Source organism: Drosophila gunungcola, chromosome 3R (genome assembly GCF_025200985.1).
Source record: "Drosophila gunungcola strain Sukarami chromosome 3R, Dgunungcola_SK_2, whole genome shotgun sequence".
Taxonomy (NCBI): domain Eukaryota; kingdom Metazoa; phylum Arthropoda; class Insecta; order Diptera; family Drosophilidae; genus Drosophila; species Drosophila gunungcola.
This window is the reverse complement of record NC_069139.1, coordinates 21,506,097-21,531,974: the sequence shown is the minus strand read 5'-3', so window position 1 is coordinate 21,531,974 and position 25,878 is coordinate 21,506,097. Positions and strand designations below refer to the sequence as shown.

Here is a 25,878-nt window from a genome sequence, read left to right as displayed (position 1 = left end):
GTCTAATTTTCTCAACTCAATGGATATCACTCACCTCTCGCCCACATCGGGTTCGCAATAGCACTCGGCCCGCGGAGAAAAGCGATGGGTCTGCGGCTCTTCCAAGGAATCGAAAGCATTGGCACTTCCATACCCGCGGAACACTTCCTTCTGGCCGGCGACGACGCTTGTCCTGGGCGTGCTGCTCACCTCGGTGAAGTAGCTCATGTTGAACTCCGGCCCGGCTCCACTGTCCAGAGTGGGATCAGTGCGCCGGGGGTTCTCGTTCCGCCGACCAGAGGCCAACGCCTGCTTGTTGCTCTCCCTCAGCTGCTTTTTCATCTCCTTCAGCTTGGCAATCTTGTCCTTGAGGAGCTTGATCAGCATATCGATTTGGTTTCGGGAGGTGCGCCACGTCTTCTCGTCGTCGTAGATCACATTGGAGCAATTCACCTTACCCGTGGCCGCATCCACAAAGCACCGATGACCGCCTCGCTCCAGGAAGTTGGTGCTGGAGTTGGAAGCATGCAGCTCGTGCTCATTGAACTTGAGCTCCAGGGTCTCCAGGGTGCTCTGTATCTGCTGGATGACCTGGGCAATCGACTCGTTGCTACTTCCGCCCAAATCACGCTTGCTGCGATGCGTATGCTCAGCCAGTTGATCGACGACCCGGTCGAGACCCAGCAACTCTTCCATCTCGAAGGGTAGTTCCGTGTGAAACACCTCCCGCTTGTTTCGACGCCGGCCCGAGCCATGGTGTGTCCGCTTGCTTACGCGATGCAATCCGGCGGATGGGGCGCGGATCTTGGTGTAGACCACTCCGTCGGGCGTGAAGCAGGCACAGTTGCGCTGGTATTGCTTCCGAGGCATCGCCGCCAACTGGTGCTCTAACTGGAGCTGGAATAAATATGACAAGGTTAGTTTGATTTCATTGATCATCGGCAGCTACAGATCGAGTCTAGTTTCAAAATAGCTTCGAGCTAGAGCTTGCTGTTTGTCGAATTCATGAGCTATGATTTCATTAACTCATTTGAATCAGCTTAGCTTGAGAAGCTTAAAACAATAAAACAAACAATTCAATCGAGCTCACATTACTCATACAAAAAAAGTTAAACAGCTCATGTCAAATATATTTGGTCAGGCAACTCTCGCTCAACTTTATAAGCATTTTTAAACTCTTCGGACTAAGCCTTTTAATTTTTGAATATTCACGTGAATTCACGTAAAGAATGATTGCCAATAACAGCGAAAAAATGATACTAGCCATACAAAATTTGCCAGTGATCATCAACAGGCTTATAAATTTTTAAGAAATCGCGGTTCATGGAGGATACCACTATCGCGATTATTGTCATGCACGTTTAAATAAAGAAAAATGAATTAATGACTTAAAGAATATGCGATACATAATTAATTACGTTAAGTAATATTATTTTGATGACTATCATATAAATTAAATATAATAACGAACACTTTGTTGAGCATTCCAACATGACATTTAAAGCTCCAAACGAAAGGATGACTTATGATTCCAATCGTATTCCATTGCAAAAAGCTGAGCTATTTATACCAAACATTTTTTATGAGCTGATTTGCTCTAGCAGATTTGCTACCTATTCCAAGGTAGGTACTCACATGGAACTTGCACTTGTGCTTGCGCCAACGACCCTCCTCATTGACGCACCTCCATTTCTGCCCGGGCAGGCAGTTTTTGAGCAGGGCCGGATCCGAGCACTCCGAGTTGAGGCGCATCATCTTGGTTATGTATGGGGCCAGGGGTAGATCGTTGTCCTGGTGGAACTCCTGTTCGATCAGCTCCTCGTCGCCCTCTTCAACGGCAGCATCCTCGAGATCCTCCTCCTCCAGGGCCGCTGCCGAACTGTCACCATCAGCATCTGCATCATCCTCTTCGTTGTCCGTTTCCACGTCCTCATCCGCATCCTCTGGTTGCTGCTGCTGTTGCATGGTGGAACTCATCAGAGTGGCGGCAGTGCTGCTGCTCGAAACGCTTGTGGTGGTGGTGGAACTCACTCCTCCACCGTCCACGAAATCTTCAAGCAGCGAACTGTTCACCAGCTTCATGTTTCGCCGCTCGGCTTGGAGGCGGGCCCGCGACTCGGCTATCTGGTCGGCCGTCTCCCTTCGGCCGGAGCTCTCGATGAGGAAGCTATCGGGCCAGTTGTCCCGCACAGCGCGGTTCCTGCTCAACAGCAGGGGCAGTATGCTGCGTCCGTCCATGTGCTGCGGCGTGGGCACGCCACCCATGTCCAGAAAAGTGGGCGCCAGGTCCACATTCAGCACAATCTCATTGACCCTGTGGCAGAATGTTTTTATTTTGATAAGTTTTATAAGATCATCACACACTCGAAACACTTACATCTTGGAGGCCTGAATACCTGGACCCCGGATGAGGAACGGCACTCGCACATCGAACTCGAAGGGAAAACTCTTACCCTTGATCAGGCCAAACTGGCCCAAATGATAGCCGTGGTCCGAGGTGTACACAATGTAGGTGTTGTCCAGCTCGCCGAGATTCTTCAGTTCGTTGTAGACCCGCTCCACGGCCACGTCCACGCTCTGGAGTGTCTGCAGACGCTTCGTCATCAGCAGATTGGTGAAGCGCTTGTGCACAGGCTGCATGGGTTCGGTGACCCTCAGGATCCACTGTTTGTCCGGATTCGGGGCATGATCGTACGATGGAGTGCTGTGGGGAAACATTCAATAGTTTGGTAGTGTTACAAACAAGAAGGACTATGGGATGGCCTTTACTGAGCTTATCAACTTCTAAATAAATATGCCACCAGAAAACTATCATGGTTTGGGTGGCTCCAGCTGTTGAGCTGCAAGGTCAATACTACAAGGAAAAAACCTCGAATTTTCTGATTGTTCGTATGGGAGCTATATGATATAGACGTTCGATTTTAATAAACTTAAAGCCGTAATTCTGTATTATAAAAACCATTATTAAATAAATTTAATTGTTTTTGTTTTTTTGCCGATTGTTTCTATGGAGCTATATTGTCCAATCAGGTTCGTTCTATGTTATATAATAGTCAACTAGTAGGTATATATACCTTTACGCTACGTAGGTATAACTAGAATAGACATTCAAAATCCCAAATCTCTATCTTATTATATTATATTATATTATATTATATTATATTATATTATATTATATTATATTATATTATATTATATTATATTATATTATATTATATTATATTATATTATATTATATTATATTATATTATATTATATTATATTATATTATATTATATTATATTATATTATTACTCTATGAGTTAATTGTGTGAAAATACCATAAATGTACTTACTGGTGGGTGGTCACATTGAAGAAGAGATGACTGTACTGGGGGGCTGAATCCTCCGGACCGTGCGGCGCCGGGAAGCTCATGGTGAGCAGGACGGGCTTCCGCTGGTTCTGCTGCTTGGAGGAGCGCAGGAAGGCGATCGAGTCGTTGGCTATCAGGTCCGGATAGTAGTCCTTGGCGTAGTCGAAGCCGTGCTTGATCTTCTGTCCGTTCAGGTTGATGCTGTAGTTGTAGTACTTGGAGTTCATGATCAATCCGCCCCACTCCCGCCAGCCAGGTGGGATGTAGGATCCGTTGTACTTGTTCAGGTACTTTCCGAAGTACCCGGTGCGGTAGCCGGCGTTCGAGAGGTACGTGGCATAGGAGCGCGTCTCGTGCGTGGCCTGCCACTGGGGACTGGAGCAGTTGTCGTTGTTGGTGAACACCATGTGGTTGTGCACGTACATGCCGGTGAGCAGCGACGATCTGGCCGGACAGCACATGGGCGTGGTGGTGTAGGCGTGCCGGAACTCGGCTCCGCCGTCCTTAAGCAGCCGCTGAGTGCGTGGCATGAAGTTCAGCGAGCCCAGCTCCACGTCCTGGTCATCGGTCAGGATGAGGATAATGTTTGGTCGTCGCTCGCGGGCCGAGTTCGAGTCCCGCGAGAATCTCTTCGCCGAGTGGCCGCGTTTGTGGGAATGCGATCCCTGTTCCTTGCCGAGCACATGGAGCACAAACAGGAGGAGTATCAGGCCGCCAATGGCCAGGCGTAAGCGGGGGTGCGGCATCATAGTTTTGGGTAAAGGGAAAACCACAGCAAAGCTTCAAATCCTGGACGCTTATCCGGCGCCTCAGCTGCTGCGCTCAAAACACCAGCAAATCGGCCAGAAACTTCTTCATGGCTTTGTGACCTGTAAAGAAGATGATTAAGCTTTTAACCTCTTTATAGCTTTATCAAAGGAGTATTTGCTTAGCCACAGAGTGGAAATAATTTGTCTTGACTTAGTGTTCTTCCCCTCGATTCAAGCCAAGTCAACCTGAGTTCGACTGCCTGTTTCGCAGCTGTCTGCCTGCTCTTTGCAGCTGCTTTGCCTCCCTCGGAATTTCATGCACCAGTTGACCTCGACGGTGCCTCGACTCGAGTGCCCTTGCCACCAAATATTTGCCAAGATTGTTTGGCCAAGAGCTGCGAAGAAGCGACAAATCAGAGCGATGCACATTTTGTCCACTTATCAGCAAATGTCGGCTACTGTCAGCCCGTTTTCGCCCACCCAACCATGCAACCAACCCATCCAACCACCCATCTACCGCCTGGTTTCCGGTGAAGTGTATTTGCGTCCTTGCTGAAATTTATGTGCCACTTGCCGTTAAGTGAAAACTGCATTCGCAGTGCCTTTTTCCCTTATCCCTTTCTTATGCGGTTTATGCCCGTTTGGCATTGAGCTGCCAACCCACCAACCCATCCCAAACCAAACTACCACCCACCCAACCAAGAAGGGAATTTGGTGGATATAAAGTGGTTTACTGGGGCCGTTTAAGTGTGATTTATATTGTCGCAGTGCATTGTAATTGCCAGCCAGGTAACTTGGCCACTTCTTCGAGAGTTTAACACCGTGGAAGCTTCAGTAAGTCAAGACAAGACCTTCTGCATTCGGCAGGGCACTTAACGCTTTGACTCAACCTTGATATGAGCCAAGCGATTCGGCAGCAAAAGATCCGACTTCAAGCGCATCTCAGCTTTCGAGGCTGAACTTTAAGATTGTAAATTGGGCCGCTCTCCGCGCTTCTCAAAATTCAACTTAAGGTATCTCACTCTCAGTCTTCTCAAGCATTAAAGTAAATTACCGCTCTTCTTCGCATAACTTTAATACACTATGTTTTGTATGACTTTTTATCCACTTATTTTGCTCTTAAATCTCAAGCTGCTCTGCCCAGTCTGCCATTTCTCAACCCAAACCCAGTCGCAGCTCAACTGTTGCATAACCGCAATAACTTCCTGCAAAAAGTTTTGGGAGTGGAGTTCGAATTTGACATGCCCAGACCAAAACTGTAGTTAAATATGCAGCACAAATAATGGCAACAAAAAACCTGGCAGCCACGAGACGATGCAGGTTGCAACAGAAATAGCTGATAGATGGAGATGCCCAACATCCGGCGCTGGATGCAAGATGAATTTGTATATGGTTGCTGGGTGGATGGGTGGATGGATGGCTGGGAGCCAACTCAATGGGCCACTTGAGCGCGGCACAATGGAGAAAGCCTCCCACTCGAGTGCCTTGCCATCGCAAATACAATATTTTGCCAGGCATTTTATTTATTTATGCTCAATTATGCTACGTTCTTCCCAATCCAATCGCAATCGCAATCGAAATGTTGCAGAATTGCCGAAGCAATTGAGCAGAACAAAAGGAAGGAAAGCCAACTGAAGTGCATCCATTGTGAAAGCAGCTGGAAACCCTCAGCCACTTGACTGGCGAAACTTCCTTGTTTCTCCAAGGCTGTTTTCGGATGGTTTGGATGGCTGGACCAACTGCAGCCCCAACTCCAAAGCGAGAGAGATCCCGACTGGGAACAAGTTTGGGTCAAGCATGACCCAACAGCCTCGGCCCTAAAAAAGGAAACATGTTTCTTGGCAAACAGACCCGACCAAAAGAGCCCGATTCAGGCGGTTTTATTTTTGTTTTTTTTTTTTTTGTTTTTTGCGTCATCTTCCTGTCGCCTGCTGACAGACGTCACGCATGCTCAGATGGCATCGGTGGCTTGGAGTTGGAGGCTGGGGCGAAAGGGGTACGGGAAACGGTTGGGAGCCGGCCTGGACCACAGTGAACGTGTTCCCGACTTGGCAACACCAACAAACTTGTCTCACCAAACTAAGCCGAAGGAGCTCGAGAGACTGGCGGCTTGCAGGGCGGATGAAAGCCAACACGATTTCCTGATTCATTCATGAATTTCATGACTTTGGTTCTGTGTCTTCTCCTTTTCTCCCCCGAATCCTCAGATTCTCCCACTCCATCAACTCTTCCCGGCAGTTCCATCTTCTTGAGACCAAAATCGTGCCTGTTGCTAGGTGATCATAAAATTTTATTACTCACATTTTATACTTTTCTTCAAAGGTTACATCGTTTTCGCTTTTCCTATGTATGGGCTTACAATTACATTTCGTTAAAGTACATCAGCGATTGTTAGTAAAAAGTTTTGACTAAAACAAAACTGTTTATTCATAAGTAAAGTCAAAACTAGCCGGCTTCTTATTTGTTATTTAATGAAAATGCAATTTCCTAATTTGAACCCCTTTATAGTCTGCCAAGTTTTCAAAGTTGAGTTAAATTAATTAATTGCAAGTCTCGCTAAGACGTGACAATCCAATTGCATATCAAATGGTGCGATGTCTCCTATCCGGCGAGCAAAATGAATACACAGCAGACCCAGAAGTTGAGCAGAAAAACCAGACTGGGCAGAAAAGGGAAAGCCGGCGGTTATCTTTACAGATATGACGGAGATGCATTCAATTAAGTGTAAAAAGTGTATATATATATATATATCATTTCAGCTAGCTAGGAGTCGAAGTCGAAGTCCACTGGAGAGTGCAAATACAGTAGTCGCAGCCTTCCGAGGCTTATGAATATGCAAAGAGAGTGATGTTGACTAATCTGACGGCCTGCCACAAATTATAAATTCCGCCTTATCAGTGCTGGATCGCATGGTGTTGCCGAGTTCCTGCCACTTTCTGCAGATCGGACTCATTACCCGCCGTGTCAACGACTCAAGTGGGCCAAAGTTGGGGACCAGTGAGCAGGGAACAGGGAGCAGGGAGTCCGGAGACCGAAGTCTGAAGTCCGGAGACCCGGTTGGGTCTGCAAATGTGGAGCAGCGGCTGCGTAGGCTGTGAGCCCCAGCCATGTCAAACTTTGCGCTTAATTATGCAATTAACAAGGCAGCCAGGCGACTAGGGATTGGGTCTGACATGTGACCAGTTGATGGCTTCGCCGAGTCAATTTAACGCTTAACTAACTATTTAAAAGCTAGCCCATGCTCGACTGTGGCGAATGCAGCTCCATCAACTCCCACTCGCAACCGAGCATCAGAGCATCAGAGTGCAGCATCCTCGTCACTTGCGGCTGGCGGCTAGCGGCTTTTCCAGTTCGATTTATGCATATTTAATGGGACCCCAAAAGCTTAACCTACGCCTACACACAACTTTCAGAGCCGAGAACTGGGCAAAGAACATGTGGCAAGTGTCACTGCGGGGGGTGGGGGCGTGGCAGGGGTCGACCTGTGGTAAGCCAATTTGCGTTCGGCTCACTCAACTCACAAAACCCAAACTTGTTGTGACAGTTTTGTAATGGACTTGAAATATTTAAGTTCACTTTGGCCTGACACTTTGATTATGAAAGATGCATTAAGGGGAGTTTATTATGCAGGATGGAGGAAGTGCTCCATAAGTCAATTTGACAAAGTTATAACACGCCCTGATTTCAATTTCCTACTCGGGCAGAAAATTATGAAATAACGCGCACACTTCAATACATTAAATCAACATTGTCTCGAATGAATGCGAAACAATGTGCCAAAAAAGAACACAAAGTGAGTGACTTTGAGGCACGTTCCGAAATCGGTCAGACGACAAGTGTTAGACGAGGAAGTCGAAAAAATAAACAAAATATACGAAAGATCCCAGCGGATCGGAGTGGGTTATGAACGTTTCCTTAATGGGTATAAAAAAAAAAACGAAATGTCGTGAGTGAGTGGTTGTAGCGGAACACATATTCAAATCGCCGCCGCCGCAATAATAAAATTCAATGGCAACAAATTGTTTGCGAAATGGCTGCAAATAAATCTTTCTGTTTTTTGCGTGTCTGTCGTTTTGTCAGAATTATAACAAGGAGAGTGACCAGCCAAGTGTCGAGATTCACGTTTAGCTCGATTTATGGTCCATATTATACGCCCAAGAGGCCAACGCCCTGGGAGGGGCTCCGTTTTAAAGGTTTCAATTGACTTGATCGCCGCGACACACGGCCAAATGAATATTTATTCCTTTTTAATAAAGTAGCAGCCAAATTTGTATTTTATGCCAGCATATGTCTGCGGTTATTTTGTAATGGAATCTCTTGCAATTTGTTTTACACACTTTTTAGTAATTTATTTTGCAGCTGCTGGCAAAAAAGAGGAAAAAAAAAAACACTCATAAAACAAGAATTTATGCAATTAACTCAATTACAAGTTATGGTCAGAAGGCCTGAACCACTCGGCTTCGGCAATTTCAAATTGCTTGCAAAGGTTAAAAGCAATTGAACAAGCCGAGCTATAGCTGGCATTATAGGGAACCTTGTGGTTGGGCAAAAATGTCCTACAATCGGTCTAATAAAGCCGTCACCCAACGTCCTGCCCCATCATAAATAATATTGTAGGCGCACCGGACTAAAACAACTCCTGTTGATGTGGCATAAACAAATCAAATCAAATTGTGACCCACTTAGCCATTTTCCGCTGCAACACACACTGCCGGCAAAAAGTCAGCTACTGGCGGCAGCAAAAAGAGTCCCCAACTCCACTCGACCGATTTGGTCTCGGTTTTGTGGTAGCTATATAGGGTTCTGCAAAGGGAAATTGTTGCCTGACATTTGCATATAACAGATACCCTTGCGGTTGGCCTGAACTCAGAAGTACTCGGTTTCACCCAAATGTGCTTGAATTTTCTTGGAAATCGATTTCAGCTACTTCGGTGAAGACAATTAGACATAATTTGCTTTTGTTATCGCAAAAGCAGCTTATCAGTTCATAGACCCACGCGTAACACACACAAATTTGCCCCAAAACTATTCCCCACCTCCCTTTGAAATTTGTGCAAATTAAACAAACAATAAAAGCTTCGCCCCTCCCCCTCGCAAATGATTTAATCTTCCCAGTTCTCATTGCCGCCAAGGTCTGGCCCCAAACCGAGTCGCACCGAAAATAGAAATTCTAGCGAAAATGTTAAACATTCTCTTGACATATCAGAAGAATGCTGTCTTGTCGTCACCGCTGCTCGCGATTCAATCCGCAAATAGTGGCTACAGAAAGGCCTCCAGGCCACCAGTCATTGCAAAGCTGATGACACACAAACCGTGATTAATTAAAATTATAATAAGAAAATAATAATATTAAGGGGAAGGAAAAAGCCGCTCACCTTGGACCAAATGGACAGTGGTCGAAAACACACAAAAAAGATGAGGGCTGTGGGCAGGTGATAAATCATAACCGACAACTGGGCGGGACGAGGGCGTGGGCAAGGCTCTGGTCTGGCTCGGATTCGCTTTCAGAGAATCGTCTTTCAAGAATGTGAATCATAAAACAAAAAAATACCAGGATAGAAGCGAACGATGATGAAGACGGCTGACTCAGTGGACTTCAACTGGATACTGGGTACTGGGTCTCAGCTTTCAGCGCCGGGCGTCAAACGGAAGCCGCATTAGTTGCACACTCTCAAAGGCTCAAGCTTGGAAGGTGATCCACCTTATATAATCATATATATATATATAGGATCAGGTTGTATGCCTTTAGAGACACGAGTCCGCTGAGAAAAGGATTTCGATTTCGACGGAATTAATCAGGTTGCAGGCAAAAAAAATGGCACGAGGAATGCAAAAGGCGTTATTTTGATTGAAGAAATTATGTTTATTCACACTAAGATCACTGAGATATTCAAACACAAGAGAACATTCCTTTTAGAAGACGTGTAGTAATAACAAAAATACTTTTCACACAAATTTTCTATTTACAAGAATTAATTACATATATACATGCTGGCTGGAAAGCGTTGGTAGTTTATTGCCTTCCCACATTATTCATTTAAATTTTCATTAAAGTTCACAGATCGCAATATTATTTTTGAATGTATGCCAAAATTTATAAACGCAAATTAATGTAACCTTGCCATATGTCATGTACGCCTCGTTGCCATCGTTGCAGTATTAATATGATTTATTATACTTGTTTGGATTCTCATATACCCGAACGTCATAAAAATGAATACAAATTAATAAAGATATTAAGGTAATTATTACACTCTTGTGTTGTTTTTCATTTCACCTATAAAAAGACATTTCTGCCAGTGAGAACCGGTAGCTAAAATAAGTCTTTGTAAAATTGATGTTGACTTGTAAGACATGCAAGTGTCAACAAACATTTCTGCAACTGTCAGAAATTGTGAAAGCCAAAACAGTGCAAGAAGAAATTTACAGATTTATTTTTGTGTTTTTTTATAAATGCTCTTTGGAAATAGAGGACATATTACTGAGAAGATAATGGCTGTGACGTTTTGAATGAAGAGGTTTTTATATAGACGCAAGGTGCTCGTATTCACTAGTTTGACGCGAGGAATTCAGCGGCCGAAATAGCTCAGTTGGGAGAGCGTTAGACTGAAGATCTAAAGGTCCCCGGTTCAATCCCGGGTTTCGGCAACCTTCTTTTTGCACTTTTTTATTATTTTTTTTACCCTTACTAATTATTTATTATTTTTTAAAGAAATCGTAATCTTTTTACTAGTTTGTTAATTTTAAGGTTACAGGAGTTTGACTGCCATTAGTTATCCCTTTTCTGACCCCAAAATCCTTTGAAAATCGAGAGCCTCAAACATATGTTTCCGTGGTGTAGTGGTTATCACATCCGCCTAACACGCGGAAGGCCCCCGGTTCAATCCCGGGCGGAAACATGATGAGGAATATTATTTTTCATAATATAATTTTTTAAGGGGCAAAGAACAAAAGGCATTCAAAAGTTGTATAACTTATATAACAGCAGTAAAATACCTAATAAAATGCGTCATGGGAAAATTCCAATTCATTTTTTAATATTTATAATTGAACTAAATAAGTAATTCTGAATTTTCACAACCTAAATTCTTCTTATTCAAAATCAATAAAAGGTTACCTATTTTATAAAGTGTGAGTTACTAAGGTTTGACTGCCATTGATGATCCTTTTTTAAAAATATTGAAAAATATGTCTAACAACGTATAAAACTTGGAAGCTTTTAAAATAATTTCCATATGTTTCCGTGGTGTAGTGGTTATCACATCCGCCTAACACGCGGAAGGCCCCCGGTTCAATCCCGGGCGGAAACATAATTAAACAATATTATTATTTTTTTTTTTAAGTATTTTTTATGCACCCCTTGGCTTTTGTCCGATTATAAAACGAATGCAAGCCGAATTAAATAAAGCCGAAATAGCTCAGTTGGGAGAGCGTTAGACTGAAGATCTAAAGGTCCCCGGTTCAATCCCGGGTTTCGGCAAAACTTTTTTTATTCTATTGTATTCATTTTCTTAATTTATACAACTTTTTGGAATAAGAAAATTATCAATTGAGTTTGCTGTCACATTCTCGGCTTTCTGGCGCCCAAAATTAAATTTTTTTTCTGTAGATTAGTATAATGCCTACATCGTCGACCTGGCCGCGCACCTACCTCAACTGGAAGCGTGTGCTGTTTCTCTCTTTAAAGTGCGTCTACTTCATGCTGGTGGTGAAGTTCAGCCAGAAGAGCCTGGAGATGTCCGCTAAGAGCCGGCTGGCCCAGAGGCAGTGGCAAAGCGTGTACGGGGGACCGCAGAGCGGGGGAGAAGCACTCACTTGATGGCCACATGACGATTCCTATATGTCCCATTGGGAGGAGCGGAGGAGCCGATGAATAAACGACAGTTGGAAAATGTCTGTGCGCTGTCTTAATACGTTTTTATTAGCCAAGAGATTCGCGTCGGGCTGTCGGCCAGAGTAATTAGACTCCATTAGTGGGCTGGCAGACGTCGTCGCGTTCCTCCCGAAGGCAGTACTACAGAAATTCATGCCAAAGTGCTCACGAGCCATATGCCACTCCAGATCCATCTCCATCTACAGCCATACCCATACCCATACCCATACCCACAGCCACATGTTGGTGCTCATAATTTGTACGCCATTAGACAACTTTGTGCATAAACTCATTAAAATGTACTTGAATCCCTCGAAACGAAATGGAGATGGCACTGCTGATGTGGCTGGATCTGGAGCTGCGATGGCGTCGCGTTTGGCTAATTTGTCGAGCAGCGTCAAATGACAAGGAACAGGCAACAGTCTGCTCCGCAGTGCCCACCAGTGCCCAATATACCACTCCACTTCCCCTCCAGATCGCATGGACATGTGGCGCGATTTGACAGTTTGAGGCGCAACAAGACAGATTGGCTCGCAAAGATGCTGGGCTGGCCGGAACGAAGTGGAGTGTGGATGGAAATGGCAATGTCAGTGCAGACATTACGCAATTCGAGACGACTCAAGCAAACACTCGAGTGTGGCCCGCCTCTGGGATGATTATCATTATGAGCTCGATGAGTTTGTCGCTGTCTTGCTCTCTTGAATTTTGCCTGCCATACATAATGAAGACGCTAGACAGGCGCTGGGGAGTCGTTCCGCATTACTTGGCTGCATCTACCCAGGCCATGGCTAGGCAAGGACTGATCCAAAGCTAAGACATACTACTACTACTGCTACCTTTATTTGTATTTCAGAAATAAACCAAATTATTGCTTTGAAAAAAATATAAATTTTTATATCTGACATTGAACTACTTTGCCATTTTTCAACATAACAAAATATTTGTCCTAATTAATTAAACAATTCTCTTTCAAAATACATTTTTAAAATAATTTTTGTCCAAACATATATATTTTTTTTAAATGTATTAAAAATATGTCCCAGCAAAAGTTACGCTAACGAAAAACTACGAGGCATTAAAGACATTAATACGCAAAAGATTACTAATATTTGCTAATCACTTAAACGCCGTTCCTGTATAAAATTCAAAAACAAAGTTAAAAGATATATGAAAACTATTTTAAGACCACCTCGCGTTGTCGCTCAACCGAAAAAGTCCCTCATGGTATATGATCGTGAATCGCAATCAAGGCCAAGCGGCCAATTAAATTGAGTCGAGGAAAACGGTGAAGACAAATGTATCTATAAACTGATTACAATGTCATTTACTTATCAGCTATTTATCATTATCGCTAAAATCGGACCTGCTTTGTCCGATTTATACACGATTGTAGACTTCTGTTGGGCCCCAGTAACGAACGAGCAACCGAACGAAAGCTTTCGACTTTTTTAAGAATGAGTGGAAAGCAAACCACTAATGTGGAAGCAGATCCCCTTCCCCAGAAGGAGGTGATCATCCTTGCCACCGCAGCACCGCCGGAGCGTCCAGAAGCCGCAGTTACCACTAACAACACTGGATACTTTTCCCGTGTCAATAGAAACAAAAACGCCTCCTATGCAGGTGAGAGAATGAGGATACCGCAAAGGCAAAAGTAACTATCGACCCTTTTCCTTCCAGTCTTCTTTCTACTCGTCTATGGCGGCATGGATATGGCCGCCAGCTTGGGCTGGAATCAAACCTACAGCGTTTTCCTAATCACGGAGTATTCGTACTGTTGGTTCATTGGTGTGATCATTGGAGCATTGGCCGTCATTCTCACCATGTCATTTCTGCCCAAGCAGGTCTTCTATGTGAGTAGAGGTGACCCAATTTGTAAAATTAAACTATTTTAAGGAGAGTACGAAACTAGATATTTTAAGGTAGATATAGAAGTACTTAAACAGGATGACCAATAAGATAAGATTTAAAGGTGCGAGCTTTTTCCAATACACAATATTTGGATTTATGTGATTCACATCCTCATTTTTGACTTATGGTTTACTAAATGAAGACATATTCTTAACATTATGAATTTATTAAAACAAGAGTCTGATTTAGAAGAACGAAACTAGTATGTAGAATGGAGCGGATATAAAAATTATCCTTATTATAGAATGTTAGATTAAGTCTTATTATGAAGAACACAAATTAAGTACAAAGTACTTAAATTACTTAAATTAAAATTATGAATATTATTGTTTTCTAAAAACCATTGCCTATTTTTCAGTTCCTTGGAGGTATACTTCAGCTAACCGGCTCCATTTTATTTACCGCTATGCCTGGCAACTACGGGGCCTGTCTGGGCGCCCGATACTTGGCCGGCCTGGGTATTGGACTGATTACGGTGCCCTTCCTCATCCACAATGCTGAGGTGGCGGCCACCAACGTGCGCGGCGTCTGCGGCGGAATGGAGCAGATCGGCCTGGCCTTGGGAATCGAAGTACAGGTGGTCTTCACCACGGAGTGGGCATCGATACTGGGAACCTCCCCCAACTTGGTGCACGGCATCATCGGGATTGTGTTCTCGTTGCTGGGCCTGGGAATGACTGCCCTGACGATTGAGTCGCCAATCTATTACCTACGTCGAAATCAGGAAAGCTTGGCGCGCCAGTGTCTGCAGAAGCTAATGGGTAACTCTCCGAATGGCGTCACTAGAGCGCTCGACGAGGCAAAGCTCTATGTGGCGGAGAGCGACAGCCAGAGCCTGGGCGAGGAGCTGGTGGCCTCCGTGGGACCCTTCCTGAAGCTGCTCCTCTTCCGCTGCTTCGTCGCGTTCTCCTTCTCCCTGCCGCTGACCATGTCGATTATCTCGAGCACCGCAGTGGCGGAGGGAGCTCTCAGCGTCTGGCCAATGTATGTGTTTGGCTCAGTGCGGCTGATCAGCGCTCTGGTGGCTCTTTGCTTACTGGACACATTGGGTCGCAAAGCGGTTTCGCTGGTGGGCCTGCTCTGCATGGCCGGACTGATGCTGGGCCTGGCGGCTCTGTACGCCGACATGGCCAATATAGTTGCGTGGAAACCCATGGTCCAGGCCTGCAACATCGGAATGGCATTCCAGGCAGTCGCCGGACTCTTCGTCTGCAGCTCGTCCGCCTACATGGGCGAGGCTTTTCCCATGCGGGTCAAGTCTACTCTGGTCGGACTGATCGTCATCGTGGAGCAGCTCATCCACGTCATCGTACTCGCCTGCCTAAGCTCTATGTCCAGTGGGGAAATCTTTTTCCCGTACTTTCTGTCCGTGGGCATTATCATGCTGCTGGGCATGATTTTCTTTGCAGTATCTATGCCGGAGACCAAGAAAATTACATTGCGAGAGGCTGGCCACCGCTTCCAGAGGTGGTTTGATCTTAGTTTCTACTAGGCGTTGGAAACCTCACTGGAAAACTCATTATCCTTGTTCAAATTCTCGTTTGTTTATATGATAATTTAGTTTAATAAAACCAGCTTATAAGTGAACATTAAAATGGAAGTATGCTGTGGGAAAACAATTATCAGCCTAATCAATCAAATAACTTGCAAAAATAAATGTGGAACAATGACGTCAGTTTTGTAAACTAGTCTTATCAATAATATTGCTTATGTTGGAGCAGCAAATTTTCTTAGAAATGACTTATCAATTAATGAGCTGTTGCCTGCTCGTGGGGAATAAAATTGGGTTTAGTGTCTATTAAAGCGTAGCCATAAAAAATCTATTTATTTATTTTTTAAAACCTTTCTTCAGAGTATTATTTTCCAACGAAATATAATTAGCTTTTTAAAACAATGCTTCAATTACTTTTTTTTTTTTTTTATCGTGCCTCATTGAGGCTTACTTTACCTGTCGGAACTACTTAAAGTAAGCCTTTGACTTTATCTAAAAGTTTATACAATATTGCAATAATACCCACTTCAGTTATATTACTTACACCACAATTGGTTTTTTGAGCTCCATGTAGTTCTTACTTGTCCATCGAGTCGTGTGGATCGAACAAGAAAGTGGAAAAAAAATCAGGAATATGACAATCACTTATGTTACGGCTGGTCCAGATGGCGAACAACCAAATGCCTTCAGCTCCAAGGTCATAGGTTATATCCCGAACCCACCTCCGCCGCAAGTTAATTTAACCGTCGGATATCCTGGCTCCACTCGCCAATTTAATAAGCAACTTAATGTGGCCTGTGCTGGTGGGTAGATAGAACAAAGGGCATCCAGTTTGAAGCAGTTACTCATTCATTTATCCCCGCTGGCCAGTGTTCTTTCTCTTTGTCTACGGCGGCATGGACTTTGCCCACAGTGCGGGCTGGAATCAGACCTTGAACACCACCGCCACCCAGTTGTTCAAGTGCAGTTGGTTTATAGGAGTCCTCGCTGGTGCTGCTATTGCCTCGGTGGCCATGACCTTTCTGCCAAAGCTGCCCTTCTATGTGCGTGTAAAGTTATCTTCCTAGATCCTTAGCCTTTATGACGTTCCCTGCAGGTCCTCGGAGGTCTCATGCAACTAACTGGATCGATCATTTTTACTTGTGCCCCCTTCGATTACGGACTACTTTTGGCCGCTCGTTATGTAGCCGGTGCGGGAATCGGACTGATCACCGTTCCGTTTCTCATCCACAGCGCCGAGGTGGCGACGGACAACCATCGCGGTGTCAGCGGATCAATGGAGCAGTGTGGCCTGGCCTTGGGCATTGCCATACAGGTTGTTACCCAAAAGAGGAACTTTGTCTAAGATGGGCTCTAATGTGTGGACTTAATCCCGTAGGTTATCTACGACACGCAGTGGGTGGATGACAAGGAGGCATCCGTCAACGAGGTCCATGGAATCATAGGAATTGTCTTTTCCATTCTGGGTCTGGGCATGACAGCCCTTTCGATTGAGTCGCCCATCTTTACTTGCGTCGCAACCAGGAAACGAAGGCCCGCGACTGTCATCGGAAGCTCTTGGGGAGCTTCAACAGCTCTGAAGATCAGGCCTTCGAGGAGGCCAGGGTCTACGTGGCGGAGAGCCAGCAGAGGACGTTCTGTCAGGAGCTTTGGAGCTCGGTGGTGCCCTTTATAAAGCTGCTGCTCTACCGCGGCTTTGTCGCCTTCTCCTTTTCCCTGCCCCTGTCCGCATCCCTCATCTCGAGCACTCTGATGACCGAGGGCTACATATCCTGCTGGCCAGTGACGGTTTGGGGATTGGTTCGTTTGCTCGGCGCTCTGGTCGCCCAAGGATTTCTGGACAGGATGGGACGCAAGCTCCTCTCGCTCGTGGGACTGCTCTGCATGGCCATCCTGATGCTCTGCATGGCCGTCTCCTACGCGAGTCCGGCCAACGTGCTCCTCAACTACTACATTTACCAAGTGTGGAAGCTGGGAGTGGCCTTCCAGGCCTTCGCCGGACTCTTCGTGTGCAGCTCATCCGTCTATCTGGGCGAGGCTTTTCCCTTGAAAGTGAAGCCCTTCCTCGTGGGATATGTGGTGGGCTTCGAACAGACGATCCACATCATTAACATTGTTGGCTACAACCGGGGCTCCGACAATTTCTTCTACCATTACTATTTGTCTGTGGGAATCATATTGTTGGTGGGAGTGATTTTCTTCGGTATCGTCGTTCCAGAAACAAAGAAAATTACTCTTCGAGAGGCGAACAAGCGGTTCCAGCGTGTGCTCAATATTAAATTATTTTAAAAAATAAAATGTATACAAGATAAACAATGTATGGAGTTTAATTTACACTTTTCTTTATAACAATAGTACATCTTAAAGTCAAATCACTCTTAAAAGTTCATTTTAAAATCAAAACATTCGATCGGAAGAAGAAAACGTAAATAACGTTTATGTTATTTCGGTATATATATATATATATATATATATATATATATATATATATTTGATATTTGTAATAATAATTGTAATAATAGTTTAACTATTAACTATTTTAGAAAACAAACCCTTTAAAATTCTAAAAGCCCGCTTAAAAATTAAAACAAAAATACACAGCTAGTCCAAACTTAATTGTTTATAAATATTATGTTCTCAAAAGTCAAAGCTAATAGTTTATAAACTTCAAGTGCCCACTCGATAGAAACAATAACATGCAGACAAAGTTTATCTTATCCCGGACATGTTTACTTTGACATTTGTTAATCAAATCAATTACATTGAAATGATAACCATTTTCCAATTAATTCGAGCACGTCATCCGCTTATCCACTGTCAATTGGGTTTTCTGAAGGCCTATCGCTTTTTGGGGGTATACCCTCGGAAAACGATGGGTCATGCTCGCCGAACTTTGTACACCTTAGCCGATCAATTTAACAAAGTTAGCTAGGATACCACAAAGAGGTGAGTAACACTGGACCCATGGCCCTTGAATGTATCTGTGACATTATCACGACTTATGGGGACTTAACACACATGAATCACGGCAAGCGGAATGCCTACCGTTAAAAGGAATATGCGAGTATCTACCAGCTGATAAATATATCAATTATCAGATATCTTTTTTTCGCTGATAGCTACTACTTACGCAGAAATATTTTATAAAAGCTCGCCCAGTCAGCCAGTGGCCACCAAAACGAACGAAGCGATCCAGCTCCTTGGAGGTCAAATAAAATTCAGCGCACTTTCTTGTTACATAAGCAAAGAATATGACGACCACATATGTCACCGGAGGCCCAGTGCCCATCCAGCAAACCACCTACATTAGCACGGGCCCCCAGCAGTTTCAGACCACGTATGTGACCAGTGGACGGCAACCGCCACCACCTCCTCCTCCAGCGGCCACAGTGGTAATCACCACCACAAACAACAGACGGTGGGCTAATGGCGCCCAAACGCAGGCCGGAACAGCAGGTGAGATCGGCATAACTTTAGCGTGAATTCGGTTTTAGTAGTCTCTAAATTTAAATTATGTTTCCGCGACATTTCGTCGTACTCGACACGTACATTAATTTCATTTTAATTTAACAATACTTTGTTATATTAACAAGTATGTTTTTATGTAGCTGCTGTAAAAACGATCATAAAAGTAATAGAAGCTTCATCATACCTTCGTTATTGTTAAACATATACACGAAGAAATCAAGATAAAGTTATTTCATAGGGGTTTTAAAATAATGTTGCTTGCAATCTGTAATTCATTTAATTTTATTGAACTCGTTTTCACCACACGGTGAGCTATCGAATTAACGAACAGCCCACATATCTACTTAGTTTTTAACTGGGAGAGTTCATATTATTTGGTAGGCAATATTATATGTCTAAATGAAAATTAAACCCTACTTGTTATTACAGTTTAGAAACTTTAAGCTTTGTTGAAATTGTTTTCTTAAGGGAAGCAACAACTTTCCTTATTCCTTATAGAAGGGCTGCAATCTGGTTTTGAGTAATATTTTTAAGCGAAAAATTATGGCCCACTTAATAATAATTATTGCTGAGCGATATTTGTTTTCGCTTGAAAATAATTAATATTTAATTAATAAAAATAATAAATCTAAAAAACAATTCATTACGGATTCGAAAAGAAAGCAGCCACATTAAATAAATCAATTGATTATGGTGTTATGATAAGTGAATTTTTTAGCATTGAAAAACAAAAATAATGATTACTTTCGGTCCCTGCTTTTTATTTTAATTAACATGAAAATGTATCCATTTCAAAGATAAGTCTTTAGTTTCACAAGCAAACCAACCATTTCATAAATAGTAAAACAAGTGTATTGACTTATACATATTTTTAGTAACTGCAATGGGTTAACAGGCATTAGCTTTCTTATTTTTTAAATATTTTTTTTTGTTTAATTATTTCACTTGTTAATCGCATAATTTTTTATCACCAGCCTCCCTTCTGTTCGTGTACGCTGGAATGGACATGGCTCAAGGTCTGGGCTGGAACTTGACCCAAATTTTTTCCACCACCCTTGAGTTTCAGTACAGTTGGTTTATTGGCGTCATCATTGGAACTGTGGTGGCCGCCGCAACAGCATCCTTCGTGCCCAAAATAGCGTTTTATGTGAGTGAAAATTCAGAGATCTATAAAGATCCCCTGGGCTAATATCAATCTTTCTCCGCAGGGACTTGGTGGTGTGATGAACCTGATTGATGCCATTATTTTTGTGAGTGCTCCCTACGAGTACGAGTCAATCCTGGCCGCCCGCTATGTGGGAGGGGTGGGCATCGGCCTTATCACCGTGCCGTTCCTCATCCAAAGCGCCGAGATCGCTTCGAGTACGAACCGAGGTACCTGCTCCGCTTTGGAGCAGTACGGCCTGGCACTTGGAGTTGCCATCCAAGTGATCTACGACTCGCAGTGGACGACCGACTTGGGCATGTCCATCAACCGGGTGCACGGAATCTTCGGCATTGTCTTCGCGGCCATTGCGCTGGGCAGCGTGGCCATCACGATCGACTCGCCGATCTTCTACATCCGCCAGAACCAGGAGCAGAAGGCGCGCGCCATTGTGAAGCAGTTGTTGGGCTCCTTTTGGTCCCGCGAGGCGGAAGATCAGGCCTACGACGAGGCCAAGCTGTACGTGGTGGAGGGCAGCAGCCAGGGTGTGATTGAGCAGCTGGGCGGGTCCGTGATGCCCTTCCTGAAGCTGCTGCTCTTCCGCTGCTTCGTGGCCTTCACCTTCTCGATGCCGCTGTCCATTTCAATGGAGATGACCTCGTATTTGGTGGAGGGATCCACCTACTCGTGGCCCACAATCGTGTTCGGTATTGTCCGCCTGATCGGATCTCTGATCACCTTCGCCGTGCTGGACACCGTGGGCCGCAAGTTCGTCTCGCTGCTGGGGCTCATGTGCATGGCCGGACTGATGCTGGGCATGGCCGGAGTCTACGGAAACTACGCGCACATGTTCGACTACTACTACATGTGGCAGGTGTGCCGCCTGGGCATGGCCTTCCAGTTCTTCGCCGGACTCTTCATCTGCAGCTCGTCCGTCTACCTGGGCGAGGCGTTTCCCATGCGCGTGAAGCCCTTCCTGATCGGCCTGATCGTGTGTCTGGAGCAGGTGGTCCACATCATTGTGATCGTCACCTTTACCACCACCGCCGATTTCTTCTACACCTACTTCGTGACCGTGGGCATTATCATGGTAGTGGGTCTGGTGGCCTTTGCCGTCCTCATGCCGGAGACCCGGGGTTTGACTTTAAGACAGGCGGGTGAACGATTCCGACGGGTGCACGACGTCATGGCCTACTAGGTGGCTGATTTTTCACTTTTTGTATTGGCTAGATCAATAAAATGTTAACCAATAACGTGAAGAATATTGATCGACTTGAGAAGTTGCTTAACACATCAGAATGACAGGGAAATATTCCGCAAAAAAGTGTTAATTAAGTAAATGATAATAGATATTAAAGGGAAAAATTGAAGAGTCTAAATAATAAAAGCTGTCGCTTAAAATCATCTGTTTTTATGGGAGCAAATTTGTAATTGCAAATGTTGATTTTACATCGAAATTCCTACAAGCAAATATATTTTAATCTATTTTGCTTAGCTATGAGCTGGCAACTTGATTTCCGCGTGGTTGGAATATGCAGTCGGCAGCTGCTCCGCAATTCTTCTCCGACTTTTATGCATATTTATGTCTTCTCAAATTTGTACAGCGGTTTATTCTCCCCTAGGCGAGCCACTGGAGACTATTTTTATCTGCCCTGCGGCTAGCGGAGTTTATTTTGAACTTTATTATGGGCTAATTTATGTCTCCGCTGGCTTCCGCCCGGTCCTAATCCCCACATGTGTATGCCTTCATTTGCTCCATTTTTGACACTTTGATGGCGCTTTTGTGGTGTTCGCTCGGATGCCAAACATGTTTGTTTAGCTTCTATCCGGCGGTTTATGCGTTTTTAATGCACTTCTATGGTTAAAGTTTGTTTCATGCCCAATTAAACAACTTGCCGAAAGCAGCAGCTGGGAGTCTTGGAATAGATATACTTGTGAACAATGTATTTAGCAATTAGAACATAAGTAGAAGACTAAAGCAGTCAAAAATTTGATTAAAAAGCTGATGCCGGACTGAAGTGTGGCAACCGTGCAGTCGCTAGGAACGAAAGTCAAGCACTTACAGCCAGATCCACAAAGGCCCATCAAGACAACAATACGGCGAATTATATGAATTACAATTCAAATGATCTTACAAGTGACACATCGACGACAGGGATGCCGAGCTGGAGGAGACCCATTACAGCGCACAAAAATGCGCATAAAAATTGCATTAAAATGCCATACGAGACTGGGGCCTAATGAAGGAATGGCAATAAAGGACAATTGCCAGCAGCAGCAGCAGCAGCAGCATGTTCCGCGATTGCTGGGAAAAAGCTGGCGATGCCCTTAAATAGACGAAGCTGGCCAAGATGGAAGCTGGGGTGCCCAGCTCGCATCGCCAGGCGGCCAAATGCGTGCAAAAATGTTTGCCACGTCTCCCATCGAGTGGCTTCTCGACTCGGCGATTTCCCAGGCCCCAAAGTGAATTAAATGCAGACGCGTGATTTTGCACATTAATTACGCGCCTCCCTTCCACCTTCATCACCCCCGGATTTTCCTTGGGGGTTGAGAGTTCAAACCACATCGAGTGCATTGAATTGCCCCGCTTCAGGAGCACCGAACCGAAAGTAACTCACTGGATAAGGCAGCTGCATCCACCCAAGTGCGAAGAAACGGATTTTATGGGCCGCAGCTTTGGCTAATTACCTGCTCAAAGGTAAACTGCGTAATTTCATTTCAGGGACGCATTTGAAAGCAGGAAGGTGGTTGATTTTAAATTGGTTTACCTTAGCTGTTGATATCTTAGACTTTTCCGCTTGGTTTCAGTTAATCTGCAAGAAAACAGAAATAGAACGATTAACACCTCGGCAGGGATAGAAAAATGAGTTGGTAGGGAAAGAAATACAGCTGGAAATCCCTAAACAAACAGCGTTATCATTTATTCATCTCAATTGAAACAGACCGTGCTCCCCACTCAAGCCGGTGACAACTTCAAGAGGCCAACTGCAAAGACTTTCTGCTCATTTACAACTGACACATTTGCACCTGCCCCACAGCCAAATGAGCGGAATGATTGATAGTTGGCCCGTGGAATGAGTGAGGAGTCCGTGACCTGAGCCCGGTCTGTTCCTTAACCGGGTAAATTTCCATCTGTCAGCTGTCAGTTTTCAATGTTGGCAGGCGCTGAACTTGGCATTTTAATTGAGTGCACAAAACTCATGGAAATGACTGCAGTGCGAGCGTGAATGCGAATTAATAGGATTTCAGTTGATGGGTGAATGTGCTAAGCTAAGGTGGCTAAAAGTAAGGGGGGCTAGTGTATTACCACGTCGCTCGGTTTCCCCAGTTCGCTTCCCAAGCAAGGCCAGCTTGTTTTGCATTTATTTTCACTTCTATTAATTTTTCTAAACCGATTGTGGGTGGGTAGTATAGGTCTATACTAACTATGCAAAACAGTCACTATTATGGCTATACTTGTAGTTTTGTCCAAGTTACAATAAGAGGACTCTTTCGTCTTTCTTTTATTTGACAAGTCTCCAAAAAAAAAAAAACATTTAAAAAATCAGTTTTTCTATCAAAACGATGAGAATTAACAATCAAATGATGGAATGTCATACATCGCTGAATTCGTCATTAAATTGCCAATCAAGTGGCATTCGCAGCTAAAAATGTTTAAGTTTTTCAAATTTTCAGAAAAAAAATGACTCAAATACGTATTTATATTTACAATTAAAAATATACCCATTTTTCTCTGTGCATATGCAGACAGGAACACAGGTAGTTGCATGTCGATGACTTCATGAAGCAAAATTAACAATGCAAATAGAGAATCAATTGGAATGACAGATAGAAATGCTTTTGGATACGCTTCATTGAATATCAGGGGAAGGTGGGTATGGATGTTACGCACCAATTACCGCCGGTTTAAAGCACACGAGAAAGCATTCCACCTGTATGGACAATTATGTGTTGCATAGTTCCCATGCAAAAGCCAGAAATCTTTAAAACATAGCTTCTGAGCCATTCAACTATTAAATAAGCTTTCATTTATAAGCGTTATTTCAATTTTAATCCAACCTCAAATGGGCTGTCATGAGTCGAATAAAAAAACGTATTTATGGCAAATATAAGTCATATCGGGCAATAACCAATGCCGCAAGCTAACTGACAGGTATTTACATCACATATAGAAACACACGCAGAAACATGAAATACCCGCCCTCGGTCAGAATTGAGGCTTGATTGAGTTTGAAATGGCGCGTGCAAATCACAAATACGAATTCTATTATTGCCAATGCTGTTTTATTTTTATAGCTGTAATGATTTTCCATTGCCTACGTAAAGCGGCTGTTAATTGATTGCCGCGCAGAGCATTGTAACCGAATCAATTATTCAGCATTCTAGCAATTGATTGAGGGTTCTAGGCAGAGAGATTATTTATGGATATTGTCGCAGGCGTTTTTGAGTTGAATTTGTTCGGGGTCCTTTGTTCTGCGCCTGTCAGTTGTCGTTAATTTCCCTGGTAAAATTCACAAAGGTGTGGTGGCCAGGCCACAGAAAGGCCAAAGGGCATTAAACGTGTTTAGGCCAGGAAGGGCTTTTGGGTCGGCTCATTTCTTACCTTCATCTTTGCCACGGACATTGACAAAACGACGGCCATAACATTCACAGAACACAATGCGCATTCAGAATGTGTATGAAATATTTTTGTCAATTCGTCAATGTAGGAATTTGGTTTGACTCTCAACGGAAATTCCACAATGGAGTGGTTCCTTATTTAGAACAATTGGTTCAAGAGAAATGCCCTGCAAAGGCTTCGACAAAACTAAATCTACAGTTGCCAGTTGGCTTCCCACCAAACTACCTGATAAATCGCACTCGCATATGTTGACAGCAATATAAATTGCCTTAGCGATTTCACTTGGAGTTCTTGGAAATATTTTCAATTAGCAATCGCCAGCAATATGGAGAAATATTAAATAACTCAGAGGAATGTTTAATATGAACAAATCAATCATAAACACGAAATGAATCATTAATCATCAGCCCCGGTAGTTTTAAGATCATTTAGCACGAGAAACTACCTTTGCTCAAAGATTTATTGTATTTCAACACCCCAAACTGGCGCTTAAATTTGCAACTTTTACCTTCGAAGCAAGCACAAATCACTTTAATCTATTTTTTAATGTTCTGAAAAAAAAAAAAACGATTTTAATCGTGTTTGTTTCATCCATATAAATAAGGGAATGTTTTCGGTTCGTGTTTGGTTTGTGAAAAACCACATGTGATTTTCCATTACTAATTTGTTATCCTCACAAACAATCACGAACTTTTATTGATGTTATGAATGTGATTCTTAGTGCCCCACCGTTTGTTTATATGGTGCAAAACGAAAAACGATGAAAATGTGCAATGCGGTATGGTTTTAATGCTGAGTTTGCCTCTGGATCAGATATCCAAAATGTTTTTAGTAGATCGTTATTGAAAAAACCGAATCACATGATGTTTTCGTTTTCTTTGAAAGCACTTGTATAAAAATTTATTCGATGAATCATTTAAGTTTCTGAAAAAAATTAAAATATTCTCCGAAAAACACCACTGATTATTGTTTTTTTAAATATATTTTTCAATTGTATACTCTAAGTTAATATTTGATTTGAATTGCTGTGAGTATTCTCATAAATTTTTGTATTTAAATGAAACAGATTTTCGGCGTTTCAGATATTAAATTTTTATAAATATTTAATAGTAGAATGGAAACATTATATGTATCAACAGTAATATTTATTTTTCTTAGGGTATTTGGGCAATTCGTCTAGGAGTCGAGGGCAATTTTCTTGCTTTGTTTCCTATCTTTTGTTTGTCGATGTTTTTTTCTTCTAGCTGCACTCCCTATTTTCATTGCCCACTTCATCCTGGCCTGGCCCGGA

The 25,878-nt window shown here is 43.5% G+C and overlaps 5 protein-coding genes and 4 non-coding genes across 10 annotated transcripts in view; 8 read left to right on the top strand and 1 right to left on the bottom strand.

The window, feature by feature from the left end:
• LOC128252874 (extracellular sulfatase SULF-1 homolog) overlaps positions 1 to 25,878 on the bottom strand; it is a 32,292-nt gene that overhangs the window by 2,208 nt on the left and 4,206 nt on the right. Inside the window, exons 2-6 of one of the 2 annotated variants that reach the window (XM_052981028.1) lie at positions 22,735 to 22,779; positions 3,315 to 4,201; positions 2,357 to 2,683; positions 1,615 to 2,293; positions 35 to 876 (exon numbers count right to left, since the gene is read on the bottom strand). In XM_052981028.1, the coding sequence (XP_052836988.1) occupies positions 35 to 876; positions 1,615 to 2,293; positions 2,357 to 2,683; positions 3,315 to 4,081 (2,615 nt within the window). In that variant the 5' untranslated portion in view covers positions 4,082 to 4,201; positions 22,735 to 22,779. The remainder of the gene's footprint in view (positions 1 to 34; positions 877 to 1,614; positions 2,294 to 2,356; positions 2,684 to 3,314; positions 4,202 to 22,734; positions 22,780 to 25,878) is intronic. The other variant, XM_052981029.1, reaches the window with a different exon arrangement.
• On the top strand, positions 10,657 to 10,729 carry Trnaf-gaa (transfer RNA phenylalanine (anticodon GAA)). The gene has a single exon. It is a non-coding gene; the product is annotated as a tRNA-Phe (tRNA).
• On the top strand, positions 10,908 to 10,980 carry Trnav-aac (transfer RNA valine (anticodon AAC)). Its single transcript has one exon. It is a non-coding gene; the product is annotated as a tRNA-Val (tRNA).
• Trnav-aac (transfer RNA valine (anticodon AAC)) lies at positions 11,319 to 11,391 on the top strand. Its single transcript has one exon. It is a non-coding gene; the product is annotated as a tRNA-Val (tRNA).
• On the top strand, positions 11,489 to 11,561 carry Trnaf-gaa (transfer RNA phenylalanine (anticodon GAA)). Its single transcript has one exon. It is a non-coding gene; the product is annotated as a tRNA-Phe (tRNA).
• LOC128252878 (uncharacterized) lies at positions 11,635 to 11,977 on the top strand. The gene has a single exon (XM_052981033.1). The coding sequence runs from the start codon at positions 11,700 to 11,702 to the stop codon at positions 11,898 to 11,900; it is 201 nt and encodes a 66-aa protein (XP_052836993.1). The 5' UTR covers positions 11,635 to 11,699; the 3' UTR covers positions 11,901 to 11,977.
• On the top strand, positions 13,351 to 15,537 carry LOC128252876 (glucose facilitated diffusion protein). The gene is made up of 3 exons (XM_052981031.1): positions 13,351 to 13,574; positions 13,632 to 13,804; positions 14,221 to 15,537. Exons 1-3 carry the CDS (start codon positions 13,409 to 13,411, stop codon positions 15,352 to 15,354), a joined length of 1,473 nt encoding a protein of 490 aa, XP_052836991.1. The 5' UTR covers positions 13,351 to 13,408; the 3' UTR covers positions 15,355 to 15,537.
• Positions 15,908 to 17,651, top strand: LOC128252877 (uncharacterized). Its single transcript, XM_052981032.1, is given in 5 exon segments — positions 15,908 to 16,157; positions 16,225 to 16,397; positions 16,451 to 16,669; positions 16,733 to 16,856; positions 16,859 to 17,651. Coding segments are annotated over 5 exon segments (1,470 nt in total). The 5' UTR covers positions 15,908 to 15,988; the 3' UTR covers positions 17,644 to 17,651.
• On the top strand, positions 18,489 to 21,365 carry LOC128252875 (uncharacterized). Its single transcript, XM_052981030.1, has 3 exons — positions 18,489 to 18,810; positions 19,797 to 19,969; positions 20,031 to 21,365. Exons 1-3 carry the CDS (start codon positions 18,606 to 18,608, stop codon positions 21,162 to 21,164), a joined length of 1,512 nt encoding a protein of 503 aa, XP_052836990.1. The 5' UTR covers positions 18,489 to 18,605; the 3' UTR covers positions 21,165 to 21,365.